At 44.4% G+C, this 24270-nt stretch overlaps 1 protein-coding gene across 2 annotated transcripts in view; it reads right to left on the bottom strand.

Moving 5' to 3' along the window:
* Positions 1 to 2553: 2553 nt before the first annotated feature.
* Positions 2554 to 24270, bottom strand: part of LOC126108767 (poly [ADP-ribose] polymerase tankyrase-1-like) — a 65000-nt gene continuing 43283 nt past the window's right edge. The window contains exons 3-4 of one of the 2 annotated variants that reach the window (XM_049914119.1): positions 8361 to 8928; positions 2554 to 3115 (exon numbers count right to left, since the gene is read on the bottom strand). In XM_049914119.1, the coding sequence (XP_049770076.1) occupies positions 2629 to 3115; positions 8361 to 8928 (1055 nt within the window). In that variant the 3' untranslated portion in view covers positions 2554 to 2628. The remainder of the gene's footprint in view (positions 3116 to 8360; positions 8929 to 24270) is intronic. The other variant, XM_049914120.1, reaches the window with a different exon arrangement.

The raw sequence follows: 24270 nt of genomic DNA, 5'->3' as shown, positions 1-24270 counted from the left end.
ATAGATTTAAGCGTCAGGAAATGGTTTCTCAAAGTATTTGTATGGAGTGTTGCCATGTATGGAAGTGAAATGTGGACGATAAATTGTTTGGACAAGAAGAGAATATAAGCTTTCGAAGTGTGGTGCTACAAAAGAAAGCTGAAGATTAGATGGATAGATCACATAACTAATGAGGAGGTACTGAATAGAATTAGGGAGAAGAGAAATTTGTGGCACACCTTGACTAGAAGAAGGGATCGGTTGGTAGGACATATTCTGAGGCATCAAGGGATCACAGATTTAGTATTGGAGGGCAGCGTGGAGGGTAAAAATCGTAGAGGGAGACCAAGAGCTGAATACACTAAACAGACTCAGAAGGATGTAGGTTGCAGTAGGTACTGGGAGATGAAGAAGCTTGCACAGGGTAGAGTAGCGTGGGGCACATTTTCATCTCACGCGTTATGCGAATAAACAGAACTACCGTTACTGGGCAAACACAAATCTTAATGGCGTTCATGAGCGCCCTTTGCACGCTATTAAAGTGACAGTGTTGTGTGGTGTTTCATCACATGGGACTTCGCAAATGAACAGGGAAAGACAATAACTGTCAATGCCAATCGTTACGTGGAGGTGTTAGGAGCTTTCGTTACACCTGCATTGAACAACCGGTTTCAACAGGACGGAGCAACATCACACACTGCACGGCAATCAGTGGCATACGTGCGAGAACTGTTTGGCAGCCGTGTGACCTCACGATTCGGTAACATTCACTGGCCCCCTATATCGCCAGATTTATCCGTTTCTGATTTTTTCTTGTGGGGCTACCTCAAGAGAAAAGTCTACACGACTCGACCAAGAACCCTGGAGGAGTTAAAATACAGAATTCAAGATGCAGTATCCCAGCTGAGATGTTGCAGTGGTCAATGTGTACTCTCAACAGCATATTTCACGAATGTACACTACTGGCCATTAAAATTTCTACACCACGAAGATGACATGCTACAGACGCGAAATTTAACCGACAGGAAGTATATGCTGTGATATGCAAATGATTAGCTTTTCACACAAGGTTGGCTCCGGTGGCGACACCTACAAAGTGCTGACTTGTGGAAAGTTTCCAACCCATTTCTCATACACAAACACCAGGTGCCTGATGAAACGTTGTTGTGATGCCTCGTGTAAGGAGGAGAAATGCGTACCATCACGTTTCCGACTTTGATAAAGGTCGGATTGTAGCCTATCGCGATTGCAGTTTATCGTATCGTGACATTGCTGCTCGCGCTGGTCGAGATCCAATGACTGTTAGCAGAATATGGAATCGGTGGGTTCAGGAGGGTAATACGGAACGCCGTGCCGGACCCCAACGGCCCCGTACCACTAGCAGTCGAGATGACAGCCATCTTATCCACATGGCTGCAACGGATCGTGCAGCCACGTCTCGATTCCTGAGTCAACAGATGGGGGTCGTTTGCAAGACATCAACCATCTGCACGAACAGTTCGACGACGTTTGCAGCAGCACGGACTACCAGCTCTGAGACCATGGCTGGGGTTACCCTTGACGCTGCATCACAGACAGGAGCGCCTGCGTTGGTGTACTTAACGACGAACCTGGGTGCACGAATGGCAAAACTTCATTTCTTTGGATGAACCCAGGTTCTGATTACAGCATCATGATGGTCGCATCCATGTTTGGCGACATCGTGGTGAACGCACATTGGAAGCATGTATTCGTCATCGCCATACTAGCGTATCACCCGGCGTGATGGTATGCGGTACCACTGGTTACACGTCTCAGTCACCTTTTGTTCGCATTGACGGCACTTTGAACAGTGGACGTTACATTTCAGATGTGTCACGACCCATGGCTCTACCCTTCATTCGATCCCTGTGAAACCCTACATATCAGCAGGATAATGCACGATGGCATGTTGCAGGTCCCGTACGGGCCTTTCTGGATACAGAAAATTTTCGACTGCTGCCCTGGCCAGCACACTCTCTAGATTTCTCACCAACTGAAAACGTCTGGCCAATGGTGGTCGAGCAACTGGCTCGTCACAATACGTCAGTCACTACTCTTGATGAACTGTGGTATCATGTTGAAGCTGCATGGGCAGCTGTACCTGTACGTGCCATCCAAGCTGTTTGACTCAATGCCCAGGCGTATGAAGGCCGTTATTAAGGCCACAGGTGGTTGTTCTGGGTACTGATTTCTCAGGATCTGTGCACCCAAATTCTGAGAAAATGTAATCACATGTCAGTTCTAGTATAACATATTTGTCCAATGAATACCCGTTTATCATCTGCATTTATTCTTGGTGTAGCAATTTTAATGGCCAGTAGTGTATTTGTACAGAAGGAAGCCGTTTGAGGAACGTAGTTTTTTAAAGAATGATACATGTCATGAATGTTTTGTAAATGGCAAAGTTGTAAGGTTTCAATTACCATGAATGAAATTTCTTTCTTTCATCACACCTAGTTTTATTGGATTGTGGAAATGTTCCAGTTTTCTGTGTCGCCCTGTAGTTCGTAAATATGGGTACAAAGAATGACTGCAGGATTAACTTTTTTGTATTATTTATTTTAAAAAAATAACAAATTTAGGTAGAGAAGCAGTTTTAGTCTTGCTCCAGAGTTATCTGTTGGAATGCTAGTTTAATCTCAGCTTGTCTACCAAGTGCAGGTGGTTCTTCTGCTTGGCGATGTCCAGCGCCGTTTCCCCACAGCCAGTCCTCACCCGCCTGTTAGCCCCCGCTTCCAACAGCACCGCCACCGCTTCGGCAAAGCCATTGGATGCTGCATCGTGCATTGGCGTCCACCCCCATTGATTCCTGGCGTTGGGGTCGGCGGAGTTGGCCAACAGCAGACGCATCACATCCAGGCAGCTATTGAACGCGGCTCGGTGCAGAGGCGTGGTCTGCACCTCGTCTCTGGCATCCACCTCGGCTCCAGCTGCTACCAGGCACCGCGCCACCTCCAGGTGCCCATTGCACGCTGCATAGTGCAAGGGGGTCCACCACCACCCACCCCTAGCTGCCACGTCCGCCCCTGCCGTGAGCAGCTCCTTCACCTCCTCCAAGGCGCCCACCTTAGCTGCCTCCATCAGCCTCTTGTCCTTTTCCTCTGCAGGAAGCCTTCTGTCAAAACAAAGAAATTCTCACACTTTTCTCCAAACACACACTTCTGAAAAACTAAATTATAATGGAAGCTGAACTGTGACCAGTTATAAAAACACGTATGTACAATGACAAATTAAAAATATACAGTACTCTCCTATGATACAGATCACTGGGAAAGTATTTCTGCATATTGAGGTTTGGATATATACTTGCATCATGATCTCCAAGTACTCACACTCTTCATTAAAATTTTTACATTGCACATCTCAAGAAATTCATTTGTCATTTTGATTCCTAAGAGTAAGTTCACTTGCTCTCAAGATGCAATTGTTAAGCAGTCATTCCCCCTGGTGAAATACATGCTGTGTATGTGTGTGTGTGTGTGTGTGTGTGTGTGTGAGCTGTCGTTTGTGGCAGAACGGTTCTAGGCGCTTCAGTCAGGAACCGCGCTGCTGCTACTGTAGCAGGTTCGAATCCTGCCTCGGGCATGGGTGTGTGTGATGTCCTTAGGTTAGTTAGGTTTAAGTTGTTCTAAGTTCTAGGCGACTGATGACCTCAGAAGTTAAGTCGCATAGTGCTCAGAGCCATTTTGAACCACATCCGTGCCCAAGGCAGGATTCGAACCTGCGACCGTAGCGGTCGCGCGGTTCCAGACTGAAGCGCCTTGAACCGCTCGACCACCTCAGCCAGCTAAAAATAACAAGTTTCTGTTTTCGTATACTTGTGATAAAACTTAGAATGAGAAATGATCTTTTACAAAATAATGCTGTGAAGTTCGCGTTTTTGAAACATACATTCTTACAATCAAACCAAGAAAACCACAAAATTTGTGCTACTGTAACAGTATCACTTTCTCCCTTTCATATCATGAACAAGTTGAGATTGTATTTGTGTACAGCCAAGCAGATGGGAACAGTAGCGCGGCAGTACGCTATACCAAAACAATAACCCTCACAGACACTAACCACACCACATAACATTTTAAGCTAGTTTTGGGCGTTTGTGTGATCATGGGTCCTTTCAGACAGACGAATGTGCAGGGAAACTGAGGACTTTGCATAGACCAGGTCTGGAGGATATTGAAACGAAGCTTTGTACAAGCTATGGGCAAGTGCTCTCCAACATGGTGTAAGCCAAAGTACAATAATGTGTATCCTGCATGACAACTGCTACTATCCCAATTGCGTGCAATCCCACAGGGGCCTCTTCAAACATTTGTTGGGATGAGGATGTTATGCAGCTCTGTGATAAGCTCCAGCATGACTTCTTGTCGTTGCATCCACATACTCGTATATACCTGCAGTTGGCTCCTGGGTAAGTGTAAGCGATGGAAGAACTGTACATATCCTAAGTTTTTACCTATTCGGTAAAATTAAAGTTTGGCTTCTAGACCTCTTTGTAAACCAGCCATTTATAATGTTCCCATAATGAGAGTGCTTTGGCAAACAAATTAGCTACATACTCCCTGAAGAAAGTGTTTCTGCTTATTCTGTTTTCATTTATGGAGGATACATAAATATTAAATAACAACAGATCCTGTAGCTATACCACTAAGGCCCTTCAATCATTTCAAACCGAATGTATTACACTTTACTCCATATCTAGGTAAAGTTGTGTATCCAACTGTATCGCCTACATTACACAATGTGTCATATCGAAATTTTTATTTTTTATCAGATTTTACTTCCTATAAGGAAATTATAGCTCACTCTGCTGTGTAAAATTAGTCTTTAAAAGTCTATATATTTTCATTTATGACATGTTATTTTTTTATAAGGTCTTTTATTTGTCCTCAAAACCATCTGATGTCCACCAAAGAGAGACGCCTTCACTTTCTTTGACGTGCACGTCTTTGTTCTTATTGGTTATTGGCAAACATACCTGATAGTACTCTTTCTCGAGACGCATTCTGCTTTCCAGTACGGTTTTCTTATTCTCCTTACCAACGAACTTTTGGCCACCTTTCTTTTTAAGTGCTCTTCTAGTTGACTTTATTTTCTGCTCTTTTATTTTCTCCTCGGATTGTTCCCTTGTCACTTTTTAGTAACCTACTGGGAATGCATCCTGAATGATGTCCTCTCTCTTTAAATTGGTGAAACTGTAGTGATGTCTGTATTGTGGCAGACACACATTGTGGCAGGGTGCACGGAACGTCTGCTCTTAATTACACACACTGATAATGCATCACATTCCTATGTAAGCTTATTACGCTTATACCACATCGAGTTTTAATATCCTCCTGCGCCATCAGGAACACTAACCCATGGTTCTCCACTTTGGTGGGCTGTTTGTGAAAGCTGTGACTGTCATGCTTTAGGCCGCTGACTTGTGGAGAGGTCCACCTGTTAGCTTTAAGGTGTCGTTCTGGCTGCTAATTGTGTACTGTGAGACGTGATATCGGCATAGTTATATGCTTCAAGTCTAAAAATTGCAACAGGTCAGAATTTATAGTATGACAACACCACAAATGGAAAATGATTGATACATGACTGCCCTCCTTGTATGGTACCACAGCATACTCCAGAGTTCCTGGTGCTGGTAAAGAATGACACATTTCCTGCTCATATTCTGTTTCTGTTTCAGCTGCATTGCTGTCTTATTGGTAGAAGCAGCGAAGCTACTTTTTGTACAGACGTTTGCATCGTGCAACCAAAGAGCTGAGCACTCTTCTACTGTCCTGCAAAGAGCACAGGTCACTGTCTGTTGTATACTGAACAGTTGCAGCTATGAAAATCTTGATTCATTCATGACCTTTGTTATCCAACTGATTTGCTAATAATCACAGAACAGTTCAATGTAGTGATCCATCGAACCAGTTATCAAAAGGCAATGAAAGTATTGAGAGCAACACCAAATGATCAAAAATATTCGGACACCCCAAGAAACATACGTTTTTCATATCAGGAGTATTGTGCTGCCACCTACTGACAGGTACTCGTTATCAGCGACCCCAGTAGTCATCAGACATCGTGAGAGAGCACTATGGGGCGCTCCGTGGAACTTACGGACTTTGAACGTGGTCAGGTGATTCGGTGTCACTTGTGTCATACATCTGTACGCGAGATTTCCACACTCCTCAACATGCCTAGGTTCATTGTTTCTGATGTGATAGTGAAGTGGAGACATGAAGGGACACGTACAGCACAAAAGCGTACAGGCAGACCTCGTCTGTTGACTGACAGAGAATGCTGATGGTTAAAGAGGGTCATAATGTGTAATAGGCAGAAATCAACCCAGACCATCACACAAGAATTCCAAACTGCGTCAGAATCCACTGCAAGTACTATGACAGTTAGGCGGGAGGTGAGAAAACATGGATTTCACGGTCGAGCAGCTGCTCATAAGCCACACATCACGCCGGTAAATGCCAAACAACACCTCGCTTGGTGTAAGGAGCGTAAACGATGGACGATTGAAAAGTGGAAAAACGTTGTGTGGAGTGACGAATCACGGTACACAATGTGGCTATCCGATGGCACGGTGTGGGTATGGCGAATGCCCGGTGAATGTCGTCTGCCTGCGTGTGTAGTGCCAGCAGTAAAATTCGGAGGCGGTGGTGTTATGGTGTGGTCATGTTTTCCACAGAGGGGTTTGCACCCCTAGTTGTTTTGCGTTTCAGTATGACAGCACAGTCCTACGTTGATGTTTTAAGCAGTTTCTAGCTTCCCACTGTTGAAGAGCGATTCGGGAATGACACTGCATCTTTCAACACAATCGAGCAGCTGTTCATAATGCACGGGCTGTGGCGGAGTGGTTACACGACAATAACTTCCCTGTAATGGACTGGCCTGCACAGTGTCCTGACCTGAATCGTATACAACACCTTTGGGATGTTTTGTAAAGCCGACTTCGTGCCAGGCCTCACCGACCGACATAGATGCCTCTCCTCAGTGCAGCAATCCGTGAAAAATGGGCTGCCATTCCCCAAGAAACCTTGCAGAACATGATTGAAGGTATGCCTGCAAGAGTGGAAGCTGTCATCAAGGCTAATGGTGGGCCAACAACATACTGAATTCCAGCATTACTGAAACAGGGCGCCACGAACTTTTAAGTCATTTTCAGCCAGGCATCCGGATACTTTTGACCACATAGTGTAGAGAATTGCCATAGCCGTAACAGAGATACACCACACAGAAACTCAGTAGGAAATATTGTAGGCTTGACAATAACAAACAAAAACACACATACACACAAAAAAATGTTCAAATGTGTGTGAAATCTTATGGGACTTAACTGCTAGGGTCATCAGTCCCTAAGCTTACACACTGTTGTTGTTGTTGTTGTTGTTGTAGTCTTCAGTCGTGAGACTGGTTTGATGCAGCTCTCCATGCTACTCTATCCTGTGCAAGCTTCTTCACCTCCCACTACTTACTGCAAACTACACCCTTCTTAATCTGCTTGGTGTATTCGTCTCTTCGTCTACCTCTGCGATTTTTACCCTCCACGCTGCCCTCCAATGCCAAATTTGTGATCCCTTGACGCCTCAGAACATGTCCTACCAACCGAGCCCTTCTTCTAGTCAAGTTGTGCCACAAACTCCTCTTCTCCGCAATTCTGTTCAATACCTCGTCATTAATTATGTGATCTACCCATCTAATCTTCAGCATTCTTCTGTAGCACCACATTTCGAAAGCTTCTATTCTCTTATTGTCCAAAGTATTTATCGTCCATGTTTCACTTCCATACATGGCTACACTCTATACAAATACTTTCACAAACGACTTCCTGACACTTAAATCTATACTCGATGTTAACAAATTCCTCTTCTTCAGAAACGCTTTCCTTGCCATTGCCAGTCTACATTTTATATCCTCTCTACTTAGACCATCTTCAGTTATTTTACTCCCTAAATAGCAAAACTCCTTTACTACTTCAAGTGTCATTTCCTAATCTAATTCCCTCAGTATCAGCCGACTTAATTCGACTACATTCCATTATCCTCGTTTTGCTTTTGTTGATGTTCATCTTATATCCTCCTTTCAAGACCTACTCTGAATTTTTCTTTTGTTTCCTTTACTGCTTGCTCAATAAACAGATTAAATTACAGATACTTACACACTACTTAACCTAAATTATCCTAAGGACAAACACACACACACCAATGCTCGAGGGAGGACTCAAACCTCCATCGGGACCAGCCGCACAGTCCACGACTGCAGTGCCTTAGACCATTCGGCTAACACACGCACAAACACACACACACACACACACACACACACACACACACACACACACACACACACACACACACACTTGTCCTTACCTGATTTCTGCACGTAGCTCATCGAGTAGCCGATTCACTTCACCTGTTGCTTCAGGCTGCTCGCGTTCCGCATCGGCCCAGCCCCGCGTGGCGAACACCTGCGGGTTGGACCATATGAAGCTGATGGCAGCCGACTTGAGGGTGGGACAAGGGTGCCTGAGAGCGAACACAGCCGCGTCCGCCGCGTTCTCCACAGTCAGCCGAGCAGCCAGCTGCTGCTCGCAGTCGGCCTTCAGCCCCAGCAAGCCGTACTTGTCTGCAGCCGCCAGGAGCTGAAGGCTCGTGCTGGACGGCTGTGGAGACTTCAGCGTGTAGCAGTAGCCCACCACCAGGCGCAGGACCGGGCCCTCCACGTCACTGATGGTGACCACGCCGCTGCTGGCCTCCAGCGTGTCGTGGCGAAACATGGCGCCGAACACGGGACTCCGGGCCGCCAGGACTGCCCGGTGCGCCACCAGCCGCATCTCCCCCGCCACCAGCACCACGATGGCGCCGTCTGAGGCGTCCAGCACTGCAGCCAGGTCCTCGGTTACGGTGTCTCCAGCCTCGGTTTCCATTGAGGACGATTCTGAAACACGGCACCACTGAGCAGGCCTTTGCCCTTTCACAGCACCCTCACCACTTTTACAAGGCAGAGGAAACGCTTTGTCAAGATGGTTCAAACGGCTCTGAGCACTATGGGACTCAACTGCTGTGGTCATAAGTCCCCTAGAACTTAGAACTACTTAAACGTAACTAACCTAAGAACATCACACAACACCCAGCCATCACGAGGCAGAGAAAATCCCTGACCCCGCCGGGAATCGAACCCGGGAACCCGGGCGTGGGAAGCGAGAACGCTAGCGCACGACCACGAGATGTGGGCCAAAAAATGGCTCTGAGCACTATGGGACTTAACATCTTAGGTCATCAGTCCCCTAGAACTTAGAACTACGTAAACCTAACTAACCTAAGGACATCACACACATCCATGCCCAAGGCAGGATTCGAACCTGCGACCGTAGCAGCCCCGCGGTTCCGGACTGCAGCGCTAGAACCGCACGGCCACCGCGGCCGGCCTTTGTCAAGAAACAGATTTTAAAAGCCGGCCGGAGTGGCCAAGCGGTTCTAGGCACTTCAGTCCGGAACTGTGCGACTGCTACGGTGGCAGGTTCGAATCCTGCCTCGGGCATGGATGTGTGTGACGTCCTTAGGTTAGTTAGGTTTAAGTAGTTCTAAGTTCTAGGGGACTGATGACCTCAGATGTTAAGTCCCATAGTGCTCAGAGCCATTTGAACCATTTATTTATCTTGCTGAGTCACACAGTTAATAGCTACATTTCTTCTATAGCACAATAGCTGTATTTCCCTTATTGTTTAGCCGGCTGCTGTTGCCGAGAGGTTCTACGCGCCTCAGTCCCGAACCGCGCAGCTGCTATGGTTACAGGTTCGAATCCTGCTTCGGGTATAGATGTCTGTGATGCAAGGGTGTACCCAGGATCTGAACTGGGGGGGGGGGGGGGGGCAGGTGATACTAGTCTCAGGAAACAAGGACTCGACACAACATACAGCACTTCTTATTTAATAAACAGTAAACCAGTGGAAAACTGCTTTTAATAAAAATCTTAAATGCAAGAATGCACTTGTACAATCCGAGAAAACGTGCAGCATTTCTTATTAAATAACACAGTAAACTAGTGAACAACTGCTTTAAATTAACATTTTAAGTATAAGAACAGTAGCATAGCGAGGTGCCTGTTTAGACTGCGGGCTGAGCAGAGCGATGCACAACAGTGCTGCACGGTAGCTCCGAGTTTTGTTTCGAGCGGTCGTTGGATGCGATTTCTTGCGATGGACATCGAAGAACACACCGTATTGTCGGATCAGAAAAAAAAACACTGCCACGACAGAGGTCTGGTATGCCAAGCTTGGAATGAACTGTATACCTACAAAAAAATAAAATAAATAACTACCAAAAATACTACTGATAAGAAACGCATGTTGTTGTTGTTGTTGTTGTTGTGGTCTGCAGTCCTGAGACTGGTTTGATGCAGCTCTCCATGCTACTCTATCCTGTGCAAGCTTCTTCATCTCCCAGTACCTACTGCAACCTACATCCTTCTGAATCTGCTTAGTGTATTCATCTCTTGGTCTCCCCCTACGATTTTTACCCTCCCCGCTGCCCTCCAATATTAAATTGGTGATCCCTTGATGCCTCAGAACATGTCCTACCAACCGATCCCTTCTTCTGGTCAAATTGTGCCACAAACTTCTCTTCTCCCCAATCCTATTCAATACTTCCTCATTGGTTCTGTGATCTACCCATCTAATCTTCAGCATTCTTCTGTAGCACCACATTTCGAAAGCTTCTACTCTCTTCTTGTCCAAACTATTTACCGTCCATGTTTCACTTCCATACATGGCTACACTCCATACAAATACTTTCAGAAAGAACTTCGGGACAGCTTATACTCGATGTTAACAAATTTCTCTTCTTCAGAAACGCTTTCCTTGCCATTGCCAGTCTACATTTTATATCCTCTCCACTTCGACCATCATCAGTTATTTTGCTCCCCAAATAGCAAAACTCCTTTACTACTTTAAGTGTCTCAGTGCCTAATCTAATTTCCTCAGCATCACCCGACTTAATTCGACTACATTCCATTATCCTCGTTTTGCTTTTGTTGATGTTCATCTTATATCCTCCCTTCAAGACACCATCCATTCCATTCAACTGCTCTTCCAAGTCCTTTGCTGTCTCTGACAGAATTACAATGTCATCGGCGAACCTCAAAGTTTTTATTTCTTCTCCATGGATTTTAGTACCTACCCCGAATTTTCCTTTTGTTTCCTTTACTGCTTGCTCAATATACAGATTGAATAACATCGGGGAGAGGCTACAACCCTGTCTTACTCCCTTCCCAACCACTGCTTCCCTTTCATGTCCCTCGACTCTTATAACTGCCATCTGGTTTCTGTACAAATTGTAAATAGCCTTTCGCTCCCTGTATTTTACCCCTGCCACCTTTAGAATTTGAAAGAGAGTATTCCAGTCAACATTGTCAAAAGCTTTCTCTAAGTCTACAAATGCTAGAAACGTAGGTTTGCCTTTCCTTAATCTTTCTTCTAAGATAAGTCATAAGGTCAGTATTGCCTCACGTGTTCCAGTATTTCTACGGAATCCCAACTGATCTTCCCCGAGGTCGGCTTCTACTAGTTTTTCCTTTCGTCTGTAAAGAATTCGTGTTAATATTTTGCAGCTGTGGCTTATTAAACTGATTGTTCGGTAATTTTCACATCTGTCAACACCTGCTTTCTTTGTGATTGGAATTATTACAATCTTCTTGAAGTCTGAGGGTATTTCGCCTGTTTCATATATCTTGCTCACCAGATGGTAGAGTTTTGTCAGGACTGGCTCTCCCAAGGCCGTCAGTAGTTCCAATGGAATGTTGTCTACTCCGCGGGCCTTGTTTCGACTCAGGTCTTTCAGTGCTCTGTCAAACTCTTCACGCAGTATCGTATCTCCCATTTCATCTTCATCTACATCCTCTTCCATTTCCATACGCATAAACTTTGGTATATTATCATATTTGAGTTAAGTAAAAATTTTATCATTTTAATAAAGAAATGATGGCCCCAGTAGCTACAGTACTCAATAAACGATTTATGAGGTAAATTTGCAATAATGACAGTTGACAGGTTTTGAACACCTCTCCTCATCCTTCTTGAAGCTCCACTCTTTGCTTCTGAAAGCATGCTCCAAAGCGCTGTTTTCGATTATGTCCTGGTAAGAACTCAACTGAAGGGAGATTTTGGGTCTACCTTTATCGATTAATATGTCGTAAAAGAAGGAGATGTACTGAATGACAATGTCTTCGTGTTCTAAAGGAGTTTTTTTTTTCTTTGGGAGAATATGCAACTTGCTCATCAAAAATCCGAACGTGCGTTCCACTAGCACTCTAGCCGCCGATAAGTTTTTTGTAAATAATCTTTTTTCGTCACTTAGTAACAATCCAGAATATGGACCCATTAAATTATGCAAGTGAGCAAGGGCTTCAGGCAGCCCTAATGGGGCTTTTACTGAAGTGCCCGGTAGTATTTTCGGTGATGGCCAGTTTTGTGGAACGTTCTAAAAATTATTTTATAAATCGCTTGCACTAAATGTCTCGCCATCTACTGTTTGTCATAACCTGCACGTCAAATGCTATTAATCTACAGTTAGCGTCACCTGTAACTAAAAAATTAATAGTTTGGGAGCAGAAAAGCATTTTGCATTTAAATATGGTAGGCGAAACGATGTTGTTCGTTAGATTAGATTAGATTAGATTTACTTTCATTCCAATTGATCCGTAGTGATGAGGTCCTCCAGGATGTGGAACATGTCAGAAAAACAACAATACATGACAAATATTTACAACTAAAACAAATAAGCTAATGTACCATTCCACAGGTCCCAAGTGGAATGATCGTCATTTTTTAATGAACACTAAGAGTCATTTTACAAATACTAATGCACTGAATTTAAAATAAAAAAGTTTTTTATTTATTTATAAGGTAATAAACATGTAATACAACTACTGTAATACTTATTTACAATGAACACATTACTGCACTGAAATGGTGCAGAAGTTAGATTATACTTACACACAATCACACACAGACACAGAAATTTTCAGTGAACACATTACTGCACTGAAATTGTGCAGAAGTTATGTTGTACTTACATACAAATCAGTTGGTTTTACTAAGAAATTCATCAATGGAGTAGAAGGAGGTGGCCACCAATAAATCCTTTAGGCTTCTCTTAAACTGAATTTCATTGGTTGTTAAGCTTTTTATGGCTGCTGGCAAGTTATTGAAAATGTGTGTTCCTGAATAATGCACACCTTTTTGTACAAGACTAAGTGACTTTAAATCCTTGTGAAGATTATTCTTATTTCTAGTATTGATTCCATGAATTGAGCTGTTGGTTTGAAAAAGTGATATATTTTTAATGACAAATTTCATTAAGGAATAAATATATTGGGAAGCAGTGGTTAGTATCCCTAGTTCCCTAAACAGGCTTCTGCAGGATGTTCTTGAGTTCACACCACATATAATTCTTACTGCACGTTTTTGTGCCCGGAAAACTTTAGCTTGGCTTGATGAATTACCCCAAAAAATAATCCCATATGACATTATGGAATGAAAGTAAGCATAGTATGCCAGCTTTTTCATTTTTATATCCCCTATGTCTGACAAAATTCGCATTGCAAACAGATTTGTTAAGACGCTTCAGTAGTTCTGTGGTGTGCTCCTCCCAGTTGAATTTATTATCAAGCTGTAATCCCAAGAATTTAACACTGTCCACTTCTTCTACCTTCTTGTCATCGTATGTTAGACATATACTCTTGGGACACCCCTTACAAGTTCTGAACTGCTTGTAGTGTGTTTTTTCAAAGTTTAGTGACAAAGAATTGGCTAGGAACCAGTGATTAATGTCCACAAATATTTCATTGGCTGATCTTTCTAAGACTACATTTGATTTGCTATTTATTGCAATGTTTGTATCATCGGCAAACAAAACCAACTTGGCATCTGGTAATGTTACTGATGAAAGGTCATTGATATACAGAAGGAAAAGTAAGGGCCCCAAAATGGAACCTTGTGGGACCCCACATGTAATTAGTTCCCAGTTGGATGATGCCTGACAGCTTGATACATGTCTCTTTCCTAATAACACCCTTTGTTTCCTGCCAGAGATATAAGATTTGAACCATTTTGCAGCATTTCCTGTTACACTATAATATTCTAGTTTACTTAAAAGGATATTGTGATTTACACAGTCAAATGCCTTTGACAGATCACAAAATATACCAGTTGCCTGCAATTTTTTGTCTAATGAATTAAGCACATTTTCACTGTAAGTGAAGATAGCCTTCTCAATATCAGAACCTTTTAGAAATCCAAACTGTGACTTTGACAGTATGTTATTTGAGATAAGATGGTTATAAAGACGACTGTACATAACTTTTTCGAAAATTTTTGAGAATGCTGGCAACAGTGAAATTGGACGGAAATTTGATGCTATTTCTTTATCTCCCTTCTCAAACATTGGCTTAACTTCAGCATATTTCAGCCATTCAGGAAATATTCCACTGATAAACGACTGGTTACACAGATAGCTTAATATGTTACTTAGCTCAGAATCACATTCTTTAATTAACTTTGTTGATATTTCATCATACCCACTAGATGTTTTTGATTTTAAAGATTTTATGATGGACATTATTTCTGTTGGGGTAGTGAGGGTCAAATTCATATTATGGAAGTTACTTGAAATGTCTGGTCTAAGGTAATCCATAGCAGCATCTACCGAACCTGACAACCCCATCTTTTCAGTAACAGTTATAAAATGTTTGTTAAAAAGTTCTGCAACACTATACACATCTGTCACCAATGTATCATTTACTCTTAATGCTATTTGTTCCTCTTCATGTCTGGTTCTACCGGTCTCCTCCTTCACTTTATCCCATATTGTCTTTATTTTGTTATCTGATATGACTATCTTTTCCTTGTAATATATTTGCTTTGACATCCGTATTACAGTCTTTAATATTTTGCAGTATTTCTTATAATGTGCTATAGCATCAACATTGGAAACTTCACATAGTCATGATCCCTTACCGCCTACAAGTGAATACGGTGTTCCTTGGCGACATAACATGCCTGCGAGTAGCAGAGCGGATTGCTTATCGCTCAATTTATTATTTCTATAAACTTCCCTGCCGACAGTAACGTGCCGAAGACGAAAAAATTACTCCCGGATCTGCGTGAACGAGTTCGAATATCTTCTGGAGGGGGTACGCCCATCCTGTGCTGTCTTTAGGTTAGTTAGGTTTAAGTAGTTCTAAGTCTAGGGGACTGATGACCCCATAGCGCTTAGAGCCATTTGAACCTTATTATTTCAATATCCTCATTATGCACCTGACCAGTGACATCACCATAGAAGTGTCAGAAACCTCATTTCTTTAACTTCTATACACATTCCAGTGTTACTTGAACATTAAGTCTTTCAAAATGTTGACGTAGGACAATACTAAGAAGAGACAAGTGTTTTACTAAGCGACTTCTACTCTCTCTTGACATTTAGGAAAACAACGATATTTTGCGACTGGAATCTGTTGTTAATTGCTACTCCCATATGTTGCCACGCAGGAGCTGATTCACGAAGCTTACTGGTCATATGCTACCAAAGTTTGGGAGGGAGGGGCTAACTGAGAAACGTTAGCTCTGGGAAACTGCTACAGTCAGACAAATTACTCCTCAACATATTCAAAAATGACGACGACCAACCATGTGTACACGAAATGTTGAGTGAATCATAGTAAACATGCCATCCATTGTACTAAGACGATGCAATCGTTCCAGAAGTAAACTCAGATTATCACAGCTTTTGAGATGATACTGATAACAGGGTATTACTTATTGAGTTACTTCTCCATTGCAGCACCACAACCGTTTGCTTGCCCAACACTCACTCCCACTTCATACAGACACAATACCAGCATAGACTCTTGGGGGGGGGGGGGGGGGAGGGTGTCGATACAGTAGTAAGTAACTGGTCTTCCTATATTTTACTGGCATGACTCACTGTTCTTGGTGGTCATCAATGACTGCTGTCAATTAGCATATAACCACCGACTCCAATGATTAAAAACCAGATACCAGAACCTTTAAACAAACTCTGTACTGTGTCAATACAAATGACACAAATTGAATTCCAATAAGAGGATTTCCCATTGGGCTTGTCAGGGAGGCATCCTGGAGATTTCTGCTGGAGGCAATGGCAACCAGAGTGCAATGTGTGACTTTCCCCAAACACAGTGGAGCGCATCAAGTCCGTCAAAAAACAATTTTACAGTTATAAATTCATCATTTACATTTGGTCTTTCCTCGTGTGTAGCACTTCTTTACCATACCCTTCCACTGTGTTTCCTTGCTAATTATAGAGCTGTCACATATAGTCTCAAAGATGTCTAAGGTCATAAGAGGTCTCACCGACGGTATGAGCAAAGTGGAATGACCTCAGTATATCATAAACATTAAGGGTCATTTTACAACTAACTACAATATTAGATGTAAAAGTAAGTCCTATGCATACCATACATCACTATCTAGGGATGAGAGTGGCGTGTTATACTGCACAAGAAAAGTGTTCTTCTGGGACACTCTGTAGTAATCTTTCTCTATTTCTAAGTGGGCATGTGATGAAGACCATTTAGATTAATGACTTTTTTGGGGTGACAAGATGTAGTTTGGTAACAGCTGCATCAAATATGTTGCAGGTAGTTAGTAGACTTGAGACAGACATCGTCCAAATATACAAAACAGAGGTAAGAGTATGATGTTAGTGATTACTACTGCAGTTTATCTGCGTATATGGACTCAGCGTCGCAAGTGTCACGTGACCTTGATCTGTACTGGAGATCTTTACTTCTCCAGCGTATGGGCAGGTAATTGTATTCTGTGGGAAGTTAACATAATTGCTTTGGTTGAAGTGTTAGGTAAAAACAGCAGGTGAGTAGTACTGCAGAAGCAGCAGTAGCTTGTTTCACAGGGGCAATTTTTATCCTTATATACAAATACACTCCTGGAAATGGAAAAAAGAACACATTGACACCGGTGTGTCAGACCCACCATACTTGCTCCGGACACTGCGAGAGGGCTGTACAAGCAATGATCACACGCACGGCACAGCGGACACACCAGGAACCGCGGTGTTGGCCGTCGAATGGCGCTAGCTGCGCAGCATTTGTGCACCGCCGCCGTCAGTGTCAGCCAGTTTGCCGTGGCATACGGAGCTCCATCGCAGTCTTTAACACTGGTAGCATGCCGCGACAGCGTGGACGTGAACCGTATGTGCAGTTGACGGACTTTGAGCGAGGGCGTATAGTGGCCATGCGGGAGGCCGGGTGCACGTACCGCCGAATTGCTCAACACGTGGGGCGTGAGGTCTCCACAGTACATCGATGTTGTCGCCAGTGGTCGGCGGAAGGTGCACGTGCCCGTCGACCTGGGACCGGACCGCAGCGACGCACGGATGCACGCCAAGACCGTAGGATCCTACGCAGTGCCGTAGGGGACCGCACCGCCACTTCCCAGCAAATTAGGGACACTGTTGCTCCTGGGGTATCGGCGAGGACCATTCGCAACCGTCTCCATGAAGCTGGGCTACGGTCCCGCACACCGTTAGGCCGTCTTCCGCTCACGCCCCAACATCGTGCAGCCCGCCTCCAGTGGTGTCGCGACAGGCGTGAATGGAGGGACGAATGGAGACGTGTCGTCTTCAGCGATGAGAGTCGCTTCTGCCTTGGTGCCAATGATGGTCGTATGCGTGTTTGGCGCCGTGCAGGTGAGCGCCACAATCAGGACTGCATACGACCGAGGCACTCAGGGCCAACACCCGGCATCATGGTGTGGGGAGCGATCTCCTACACTGGCCGTACACCACTGGTGATCGTCGAGGGGACACTGAATAGTGCACGGTACATCCAAACCGTCATCGAACCCATCGTTCTACCATTCCTAGACCGGCAAGGGAACTTGCTGTTCCAACAGGACAATGCACGTCCGCATGTATCCCGTGCCACCCAACGTGCTCTAGAAGGTGTAAGTCAACTACCCTGGCCAGCAAGATCTCCGGATCTGTCCCCCATTGAGCATGTTTGGGACTGGATGAAGCGTCGTCTCACGCGGTCTGCACGTCCAGCACGAACGCTGGTCCAACTGAGGCGCCAGGTGGAAATGGCATGGCAAGCCGTTCCACAGGACTACATCCAGCATCTCTACGATCGTCTCCATGGGAGAATAGCAGCCTGCATTGCTGCGAAAGGTGGATATACACTGTACTAGTGCCGACATTGTGCATGCTCTGTTGCCTGTGGTCTATGTGCCTGTGGTTCTGTCAGTGTGATCATGTGATGTATCTGACCCCAGGAATGTGTCAATAAAGTTTCCCCTTCCTGGGACAATGAATTGACGGTGTTCTTATTTCAATTTCCACGAGTGTACAAACTGTCGGGAAGAAATCGCATTACCAGGATGGAGTTGTGTGACATAACGAAAATTGTTAGCCGTGTTCCTACATGGTGTCTAATACACACATCGCTCCAGTCACATAAGAGTGGCGCTAGTAGCGCAACTATGAGGATGCAAATCACTCAGACTCCGTCTGAACAGGCCCTGGGAGGCCCAACGGTACCGACCGGGCGCCGTGTCGTCCTCAGCCCACACGCATCACAGGATGGGGATATGGAGGGGCACGTGGTCAGCACACCGCTCTCATGGCCGTATGTCAGTTTACGAGACCGGAGCTGCTACACCTCAATCAAGTAGCGCCTCAGTTTGCCTCTCAAGGGCAGAGTGCACCCCGCTTGCCTACAGCGTGCGGCAGACCAGATGGTCACCCATCCAAGTGCTAGCCCAGCCCGACAGCGCTTTAACTCCGGTGATCTGACGGGAACTGGTGTAGCCACTGCGACAAGGCTGTTGGCGATGCAAGTCAGGTTTGCTTTAAATACACGTTGTAACGGTCGTGACGGTTAGTTACATTTTAGACTGGAAATGTTGAGCTGGTGTAAGAATGACTTTAAGTCGACAATGACGCCATTATGAACACCTCACTGAGGTTGAACGAGATCATGTAATAGGGCTACGAAAAGCTGGACGTTCCTTCTGCGATAGTACAGAAAGACATGGCAGGAATGTAGCCACTCTGGCAGCAGTGGTCATGAGAATGTGTGGCCAAAAATAGATTGGGCTCTGGATGGCCACATGACACTACCGAAGGGGAGACCATCGTGTTCAGCAAATGGCTCTAGCACATCTGGAGCATCAGTTGAAGTTGTTGGCACCACAGTCACACAACCAACCATTACAAATCGGCTACTTCGAGGACAGCTCTGAGCTAGACGCACTGTAGCGTGCATTCTGCTGACACCAAACCGTCGCCATTTGCGGCTTCAATGGTGTCATTGAGAGCTCATTGTAGAGATGGGTGGAGGTCACTTGTGCTTTCTGATGAAAGCTGGTTCTGCCTTGGCTGTGTGCTGGTCAGAAGGAGGACACTCGACGGCCTGCTATCAACCTGTCTTTATGCTAGGCACACTGGACCTACACCTGAGTTACAGCCTGGAGTGCCATTTTGTGTGACAGTAGGATCACTCTTGTGGTTGTCTCACGCGCCCTGACTGCAAAACTGTACCTCACTCTGGTAATTGGACCTACTGTGCTGCCATTCACGAATAGCACTCCAACAGGACAACGCTGACTCACATACCGCTGTTGTAAGCCAACAGTCTCGCAGAATCGGCATATTGACTTGGCCTGCTACATCACCAGATCTCTCACCAACTGAACACATATGGGACACGATCAGACGACGGCACCAGCATCATCCACAAAGAACATTACCCATCCGTGTACTGACTGACCAAGTGCAACAGGCACACAGTTCTGTCCAGCACCTGTGCAACACAATGCATGAAAAATATGCATGCTCACATCCAACATTCTGGCGGTCACACCGCTTATTGAGGTTACAGCATTTTACGTTTTCAATGGGTTATCTCGGTCTTGCACTAACCTGTGATCCTGCAACGTTAGTCAAACACAAACATAAAAAAAAATGTCTTGCACCACCACGGTTCCGAGAGTTCCGAAACCTGTACAGAAAATTGGAACAGAGATCAACATTAACATCATTTCCACCCTTTTTATTGCTCACGAAAACCACACACTGCATGTTGTACCATCATACAGCGAGGTGGTCGTCCAGATTGTTGTACACACCGGTACCTCTAATACCCAGTAGCACGCCCTCTTGCATTGATGCATGCCTGTATTCGTCGTGGTATACTATCCACAAGCTCAGTATTTCTGTGTGGGATTTCCAACAATTGGTTGAGTCTAGTTGTTGCACTCCGCCGGGTAAAAGGAAATCTGACACTTTATTTTGAGGCATCAGATGACGTTGCTCATCTCAGTGTATGAGGTGGACAGAGTATTCTCATTTTCGGCTTTTCCGCACAGCAGCGTGCCTCGCTTCACGCGGCGTGGCATCGGCAAACAACTTTTTAGCGAAACTTCCTGGCAGATTGAAACTGTGTGCCGGACCGAGACTCGAACTCGGGACCTTTGCCTTTCGCGGGCAAGTGATCTACCAACTGAGCTACCCAAGCACGACTCACGCCTCGTCCTCACAGCTTTACTTCTGCCACTATCTCGTCTCCTACCTTCCAAACTTACCTTCCAACGGCACACAGTTCTAATCTGCCAGGAAGTTTCATATCAGCGCACACTCCGCTGCAGAGTGAAAATCTCGTTCTGGAACTTTTTAGCGAACTAGCGGTGGCAGAAAATAGCTTAACTGGATTAAATAACCGGTTATTGAGTACTCACTTTTGGCGAAATAACCTGTTTCACCAGTGCCAGGTAGTTATTCCGACAACAAAAAATGGTTCAAATGGCTCTGAGCACTATGGGACTTAACATCTGTGGTCATCAGTCCCCTAGAACTTAGAACTACTTAAACCTAACTAACCTAAGGACACCACACACATCCATGCCCGAGGCAGGATTCGAACCTGCGACCGTAGCGGTCGCGCGGTTCCAGACTGAAGCGCCTAGAACCGCTTGGCCACGCGGGCCGGCATTTCGACAACAGCCAATTCCGCGCACGTCATCCGTTATGTCAACTTGAGCACACGCCATTACCTCCCCTCTGGTCTCGCTCTGTCTTACCACGAATAATGAATGCCCTGACCACGTTACCTTCGCAGTACCACGGAAACAGCTGGTGAGTAACTGCTAATACTGGGTGCTGTCTATTTACCGACGAATGTACTTCTAGTTAGGTCTAACTCTGTTTGATCATGAATAAATGACAATGACGTTAAGATCTACATCTACGTTATTACTCTGCTATTCACAATAAAGTGCCTGACAGAGGGTTCAGTACACCAACTTCAAGCTGTCTCTCTACCGTTCCACTCTAGAACGGTGCGCGGGAAAAACGAGCACTTACATTTGTCTGTGCGAGCCCTGCTTTCTCTTATATCATCGCGATGATCATTTCTCCCTATGTAGGTGGCTGCCAACAATGTTTTCGCAAACTGGTGATTGAAATTTCATGAGAAGATCCCGTCGCAAAGAAAAACGCATTTGTTTTAATGATTACCACTCCAATTCACGTATCATGTCTGTGGCACTATCTCCCATACGTCGCCGTAATACAAAACGAGCTGCCCTTCTTTGTACTTTTTCGATGTCACCCGTCAGTCCCATCTGACGCGGATCCCACACCACACAGCAATACTCCAGAAAAGGGAGGACAAGCGTGATGTAAGCAGTCTCTTTAGTAAACCTGTTCCATCTTCTAAATGTTCTGTCAATGTATCTCAGTCTTCGGTTGGCTCTACCCACAATATTATCTATGTGATCGTTCCAATTAAGATTATTTGTAATTGAAATCGCTAAGTATTTAGTTGAATTTACAGCATTCAGATTTGTGTGACTTATCGCGTAATCGAAATTTAGTGGATTTCTTTTAGTGCTCATGTGAATAACTTCACATGTATCTATATTCAGGATCAATTGCCACTTTTCGCACCATACACATATTTATGTAAATCATTTTGCAATTCGTTTTGATCATCTGATAACTTTACAAGAGGGTAAAAGACAGCATCATCTGCAAACAATCTAAGACGGCTACTGAGATTGTCTCATACGTCGTTAATACAGATGCGGAACAACAGGGGGCCTGCGACACTTACTTGGGGAACGCCGGATATCATTTCTGTTTTACTCGGTAACTTTCCGTCTGTTACTACGAACTGACCTCTCTGACAGGAAATCACGAATCCAGTCGCACAACTGACGCCATACTCGGTGGGCACGCAGTTTGGTTAGAAGACGCTTGTGAGGAACGGTGTCGAAAGCCTTCTGGAAATCTAAAAGTATGGAATTAATTTGACATCCCCTCTCGATAGCACTCATTACTTCATGAGTATAAAGAGCTACTTGTGTTCCGCAAGAACGATAATTTCTGAATCCGTGCTATGTGTCGATAAATAGTTTTCTCCGAGGTACTTCATAATGTTCGAATACAGCATATGTTCCAAAATTCTACTGCAAACCGACATTAGTAATGTGGGCCTGTAATTCAAAGGATTACTCCTACTTCCCTTTTTGCGTATTGGTGTGACTTGGGCAGTTTTCCAGCCTTTAGGTACGGATCTTTCTGTGAGCGAGTGTTTGAATATAATTGCTAAATATGGAGCTATTGTATCAGCATACTCTGAGAACAACCTGATTGGTATACAATCTGTACCGGAAGCCTTGCTTTTATGAAGTGATTTAAGCGACTTTGCGACACCAAGGATATCTATTTCTATGTTTCTCAAATGGCTCTAGGTACTATGGGACTTAACATCTGAGGTCATCAGTCCCCTACACTTAGAACTACTTCAACCTAACTGACCTAAGGACATCACACACATCCATGCCCGAGGCAGGATTCGAGCCGGCGACCGTAGCCGCCGAATGTCTCCGGACTGAAGCGACCAGAACCGCTCGGCCACAGCGGCCGGTTTCTATGTTTCACATCTTGGCAGTTATTCCTGATCGGAATTCCATGGAAATAACTGCCGGAATAACTGGTTATTTCCAGAGGTACGTATAGAAATACTAATGGTTGCTGGTAACCGTAATATTTGACAACTGGTATCTGTAGAGCAAATATTTTCTTTTCTCAGCTCCACGATCCCAGAACATTATACCACACGACAGGATTGAGAGAGAGTATGCCAGAACTCATTTTTCCAGAACACAATGAGAAACATTTCTGAGGGCTGAAAATAAAAATATGTTAGCAAGGATGCTTGGTCTTAGACTAAAAGTTAATACGTCGTCAACTGAAACGGTTTTGCGAGCAGTTTTTAAAACCTTATTCAAACCTTTATCATTGTACTCTTACAAGGGGAACCAGCCAAAGGTCGCTCTAGGACACGGACGAAACTTCGCAAATAATGAGACCGTATGAACGGTTGCATAGTGATTAAGAGGTCCAGCTGGTGTCCAATGCTGCTCTCCCTTCATATTTTGTTGTTGAGGATGTACGTGACATGAATATTGTTGTGGCATCGTGAAATACAGTGAAATTATCGACAACTGAAGTAAGTGTTTGAGATCTTATTGTTAACAGATTTTATCATTACAGAATCTATATCATTTTATATTCTAACGGTAACTGAAAATAAAAACAAAGTCTAATATTTCAATTTTTGCTTCCATTTCTACTTTTTACCTGTAGATAACCATTGCCTTCCCTATGACCACAGCAGTCATACAGACATTGAAAGCGTAACAGTTCTGAACACTACGGGCAACGTGCGAAGGCGCATGTGTCGCGGTCGTATTTTTTCAGTCTGACAACTATAAACCATTAGGAAAATCAACCTCGTCAACGCTAATAAATACCTCGCGGTTAGGCGTTAGTTTCGCGGCAAACCACAACGCATACAAAGGCATTTTCTCGAAAGCTGGAGCCAGAATCTGATGAGGGATCAAAGGGTATACTGTGAGACTCCGACGCTCCTACTTGTCAGCTCCCATTTGCTGTGCGATGAGAACAGGGCAGTAATCAGCGAGTGTAACTATTCACCTGGCGTCGCAGGGTTGATACAATGGCGTCCACTTTAGTCAAATTACTGTTAACGAACACGTCAGTATTCTGATTTTATAGACACACAGGCCATCGCGTAAGGGAGTGGGAAGTTCTAGAATTTGTGTGTTTTATTTTATTTTTCAGTTACTTTTATTAGTATAAAGTTACATAAGATTAGTAATCAGAATGAGATTTTCACTCTGCAGCGGAGTGTGCGCTGATA

The sequence above is a fragment of the Schistocerca cancellata genome, chromosome 11, assembly GCF_023864275.1.
Source record: "Schistocerca cancellata isolate TAMUIC-IGC-003103 chromosome 11, iqSchCanc2.1, whole genome shotgun sequence".
NCBI lineage: Eukaryota > Metazoa > Arthropoda > Insecta > Orthoptera > Acrididae > Schistocerca > Schistocerca cancellata.
Note: the sequence above shows the minus strand (reverse complement) of the source record. Positions and strands in the feature narration are given on the sequence as shown.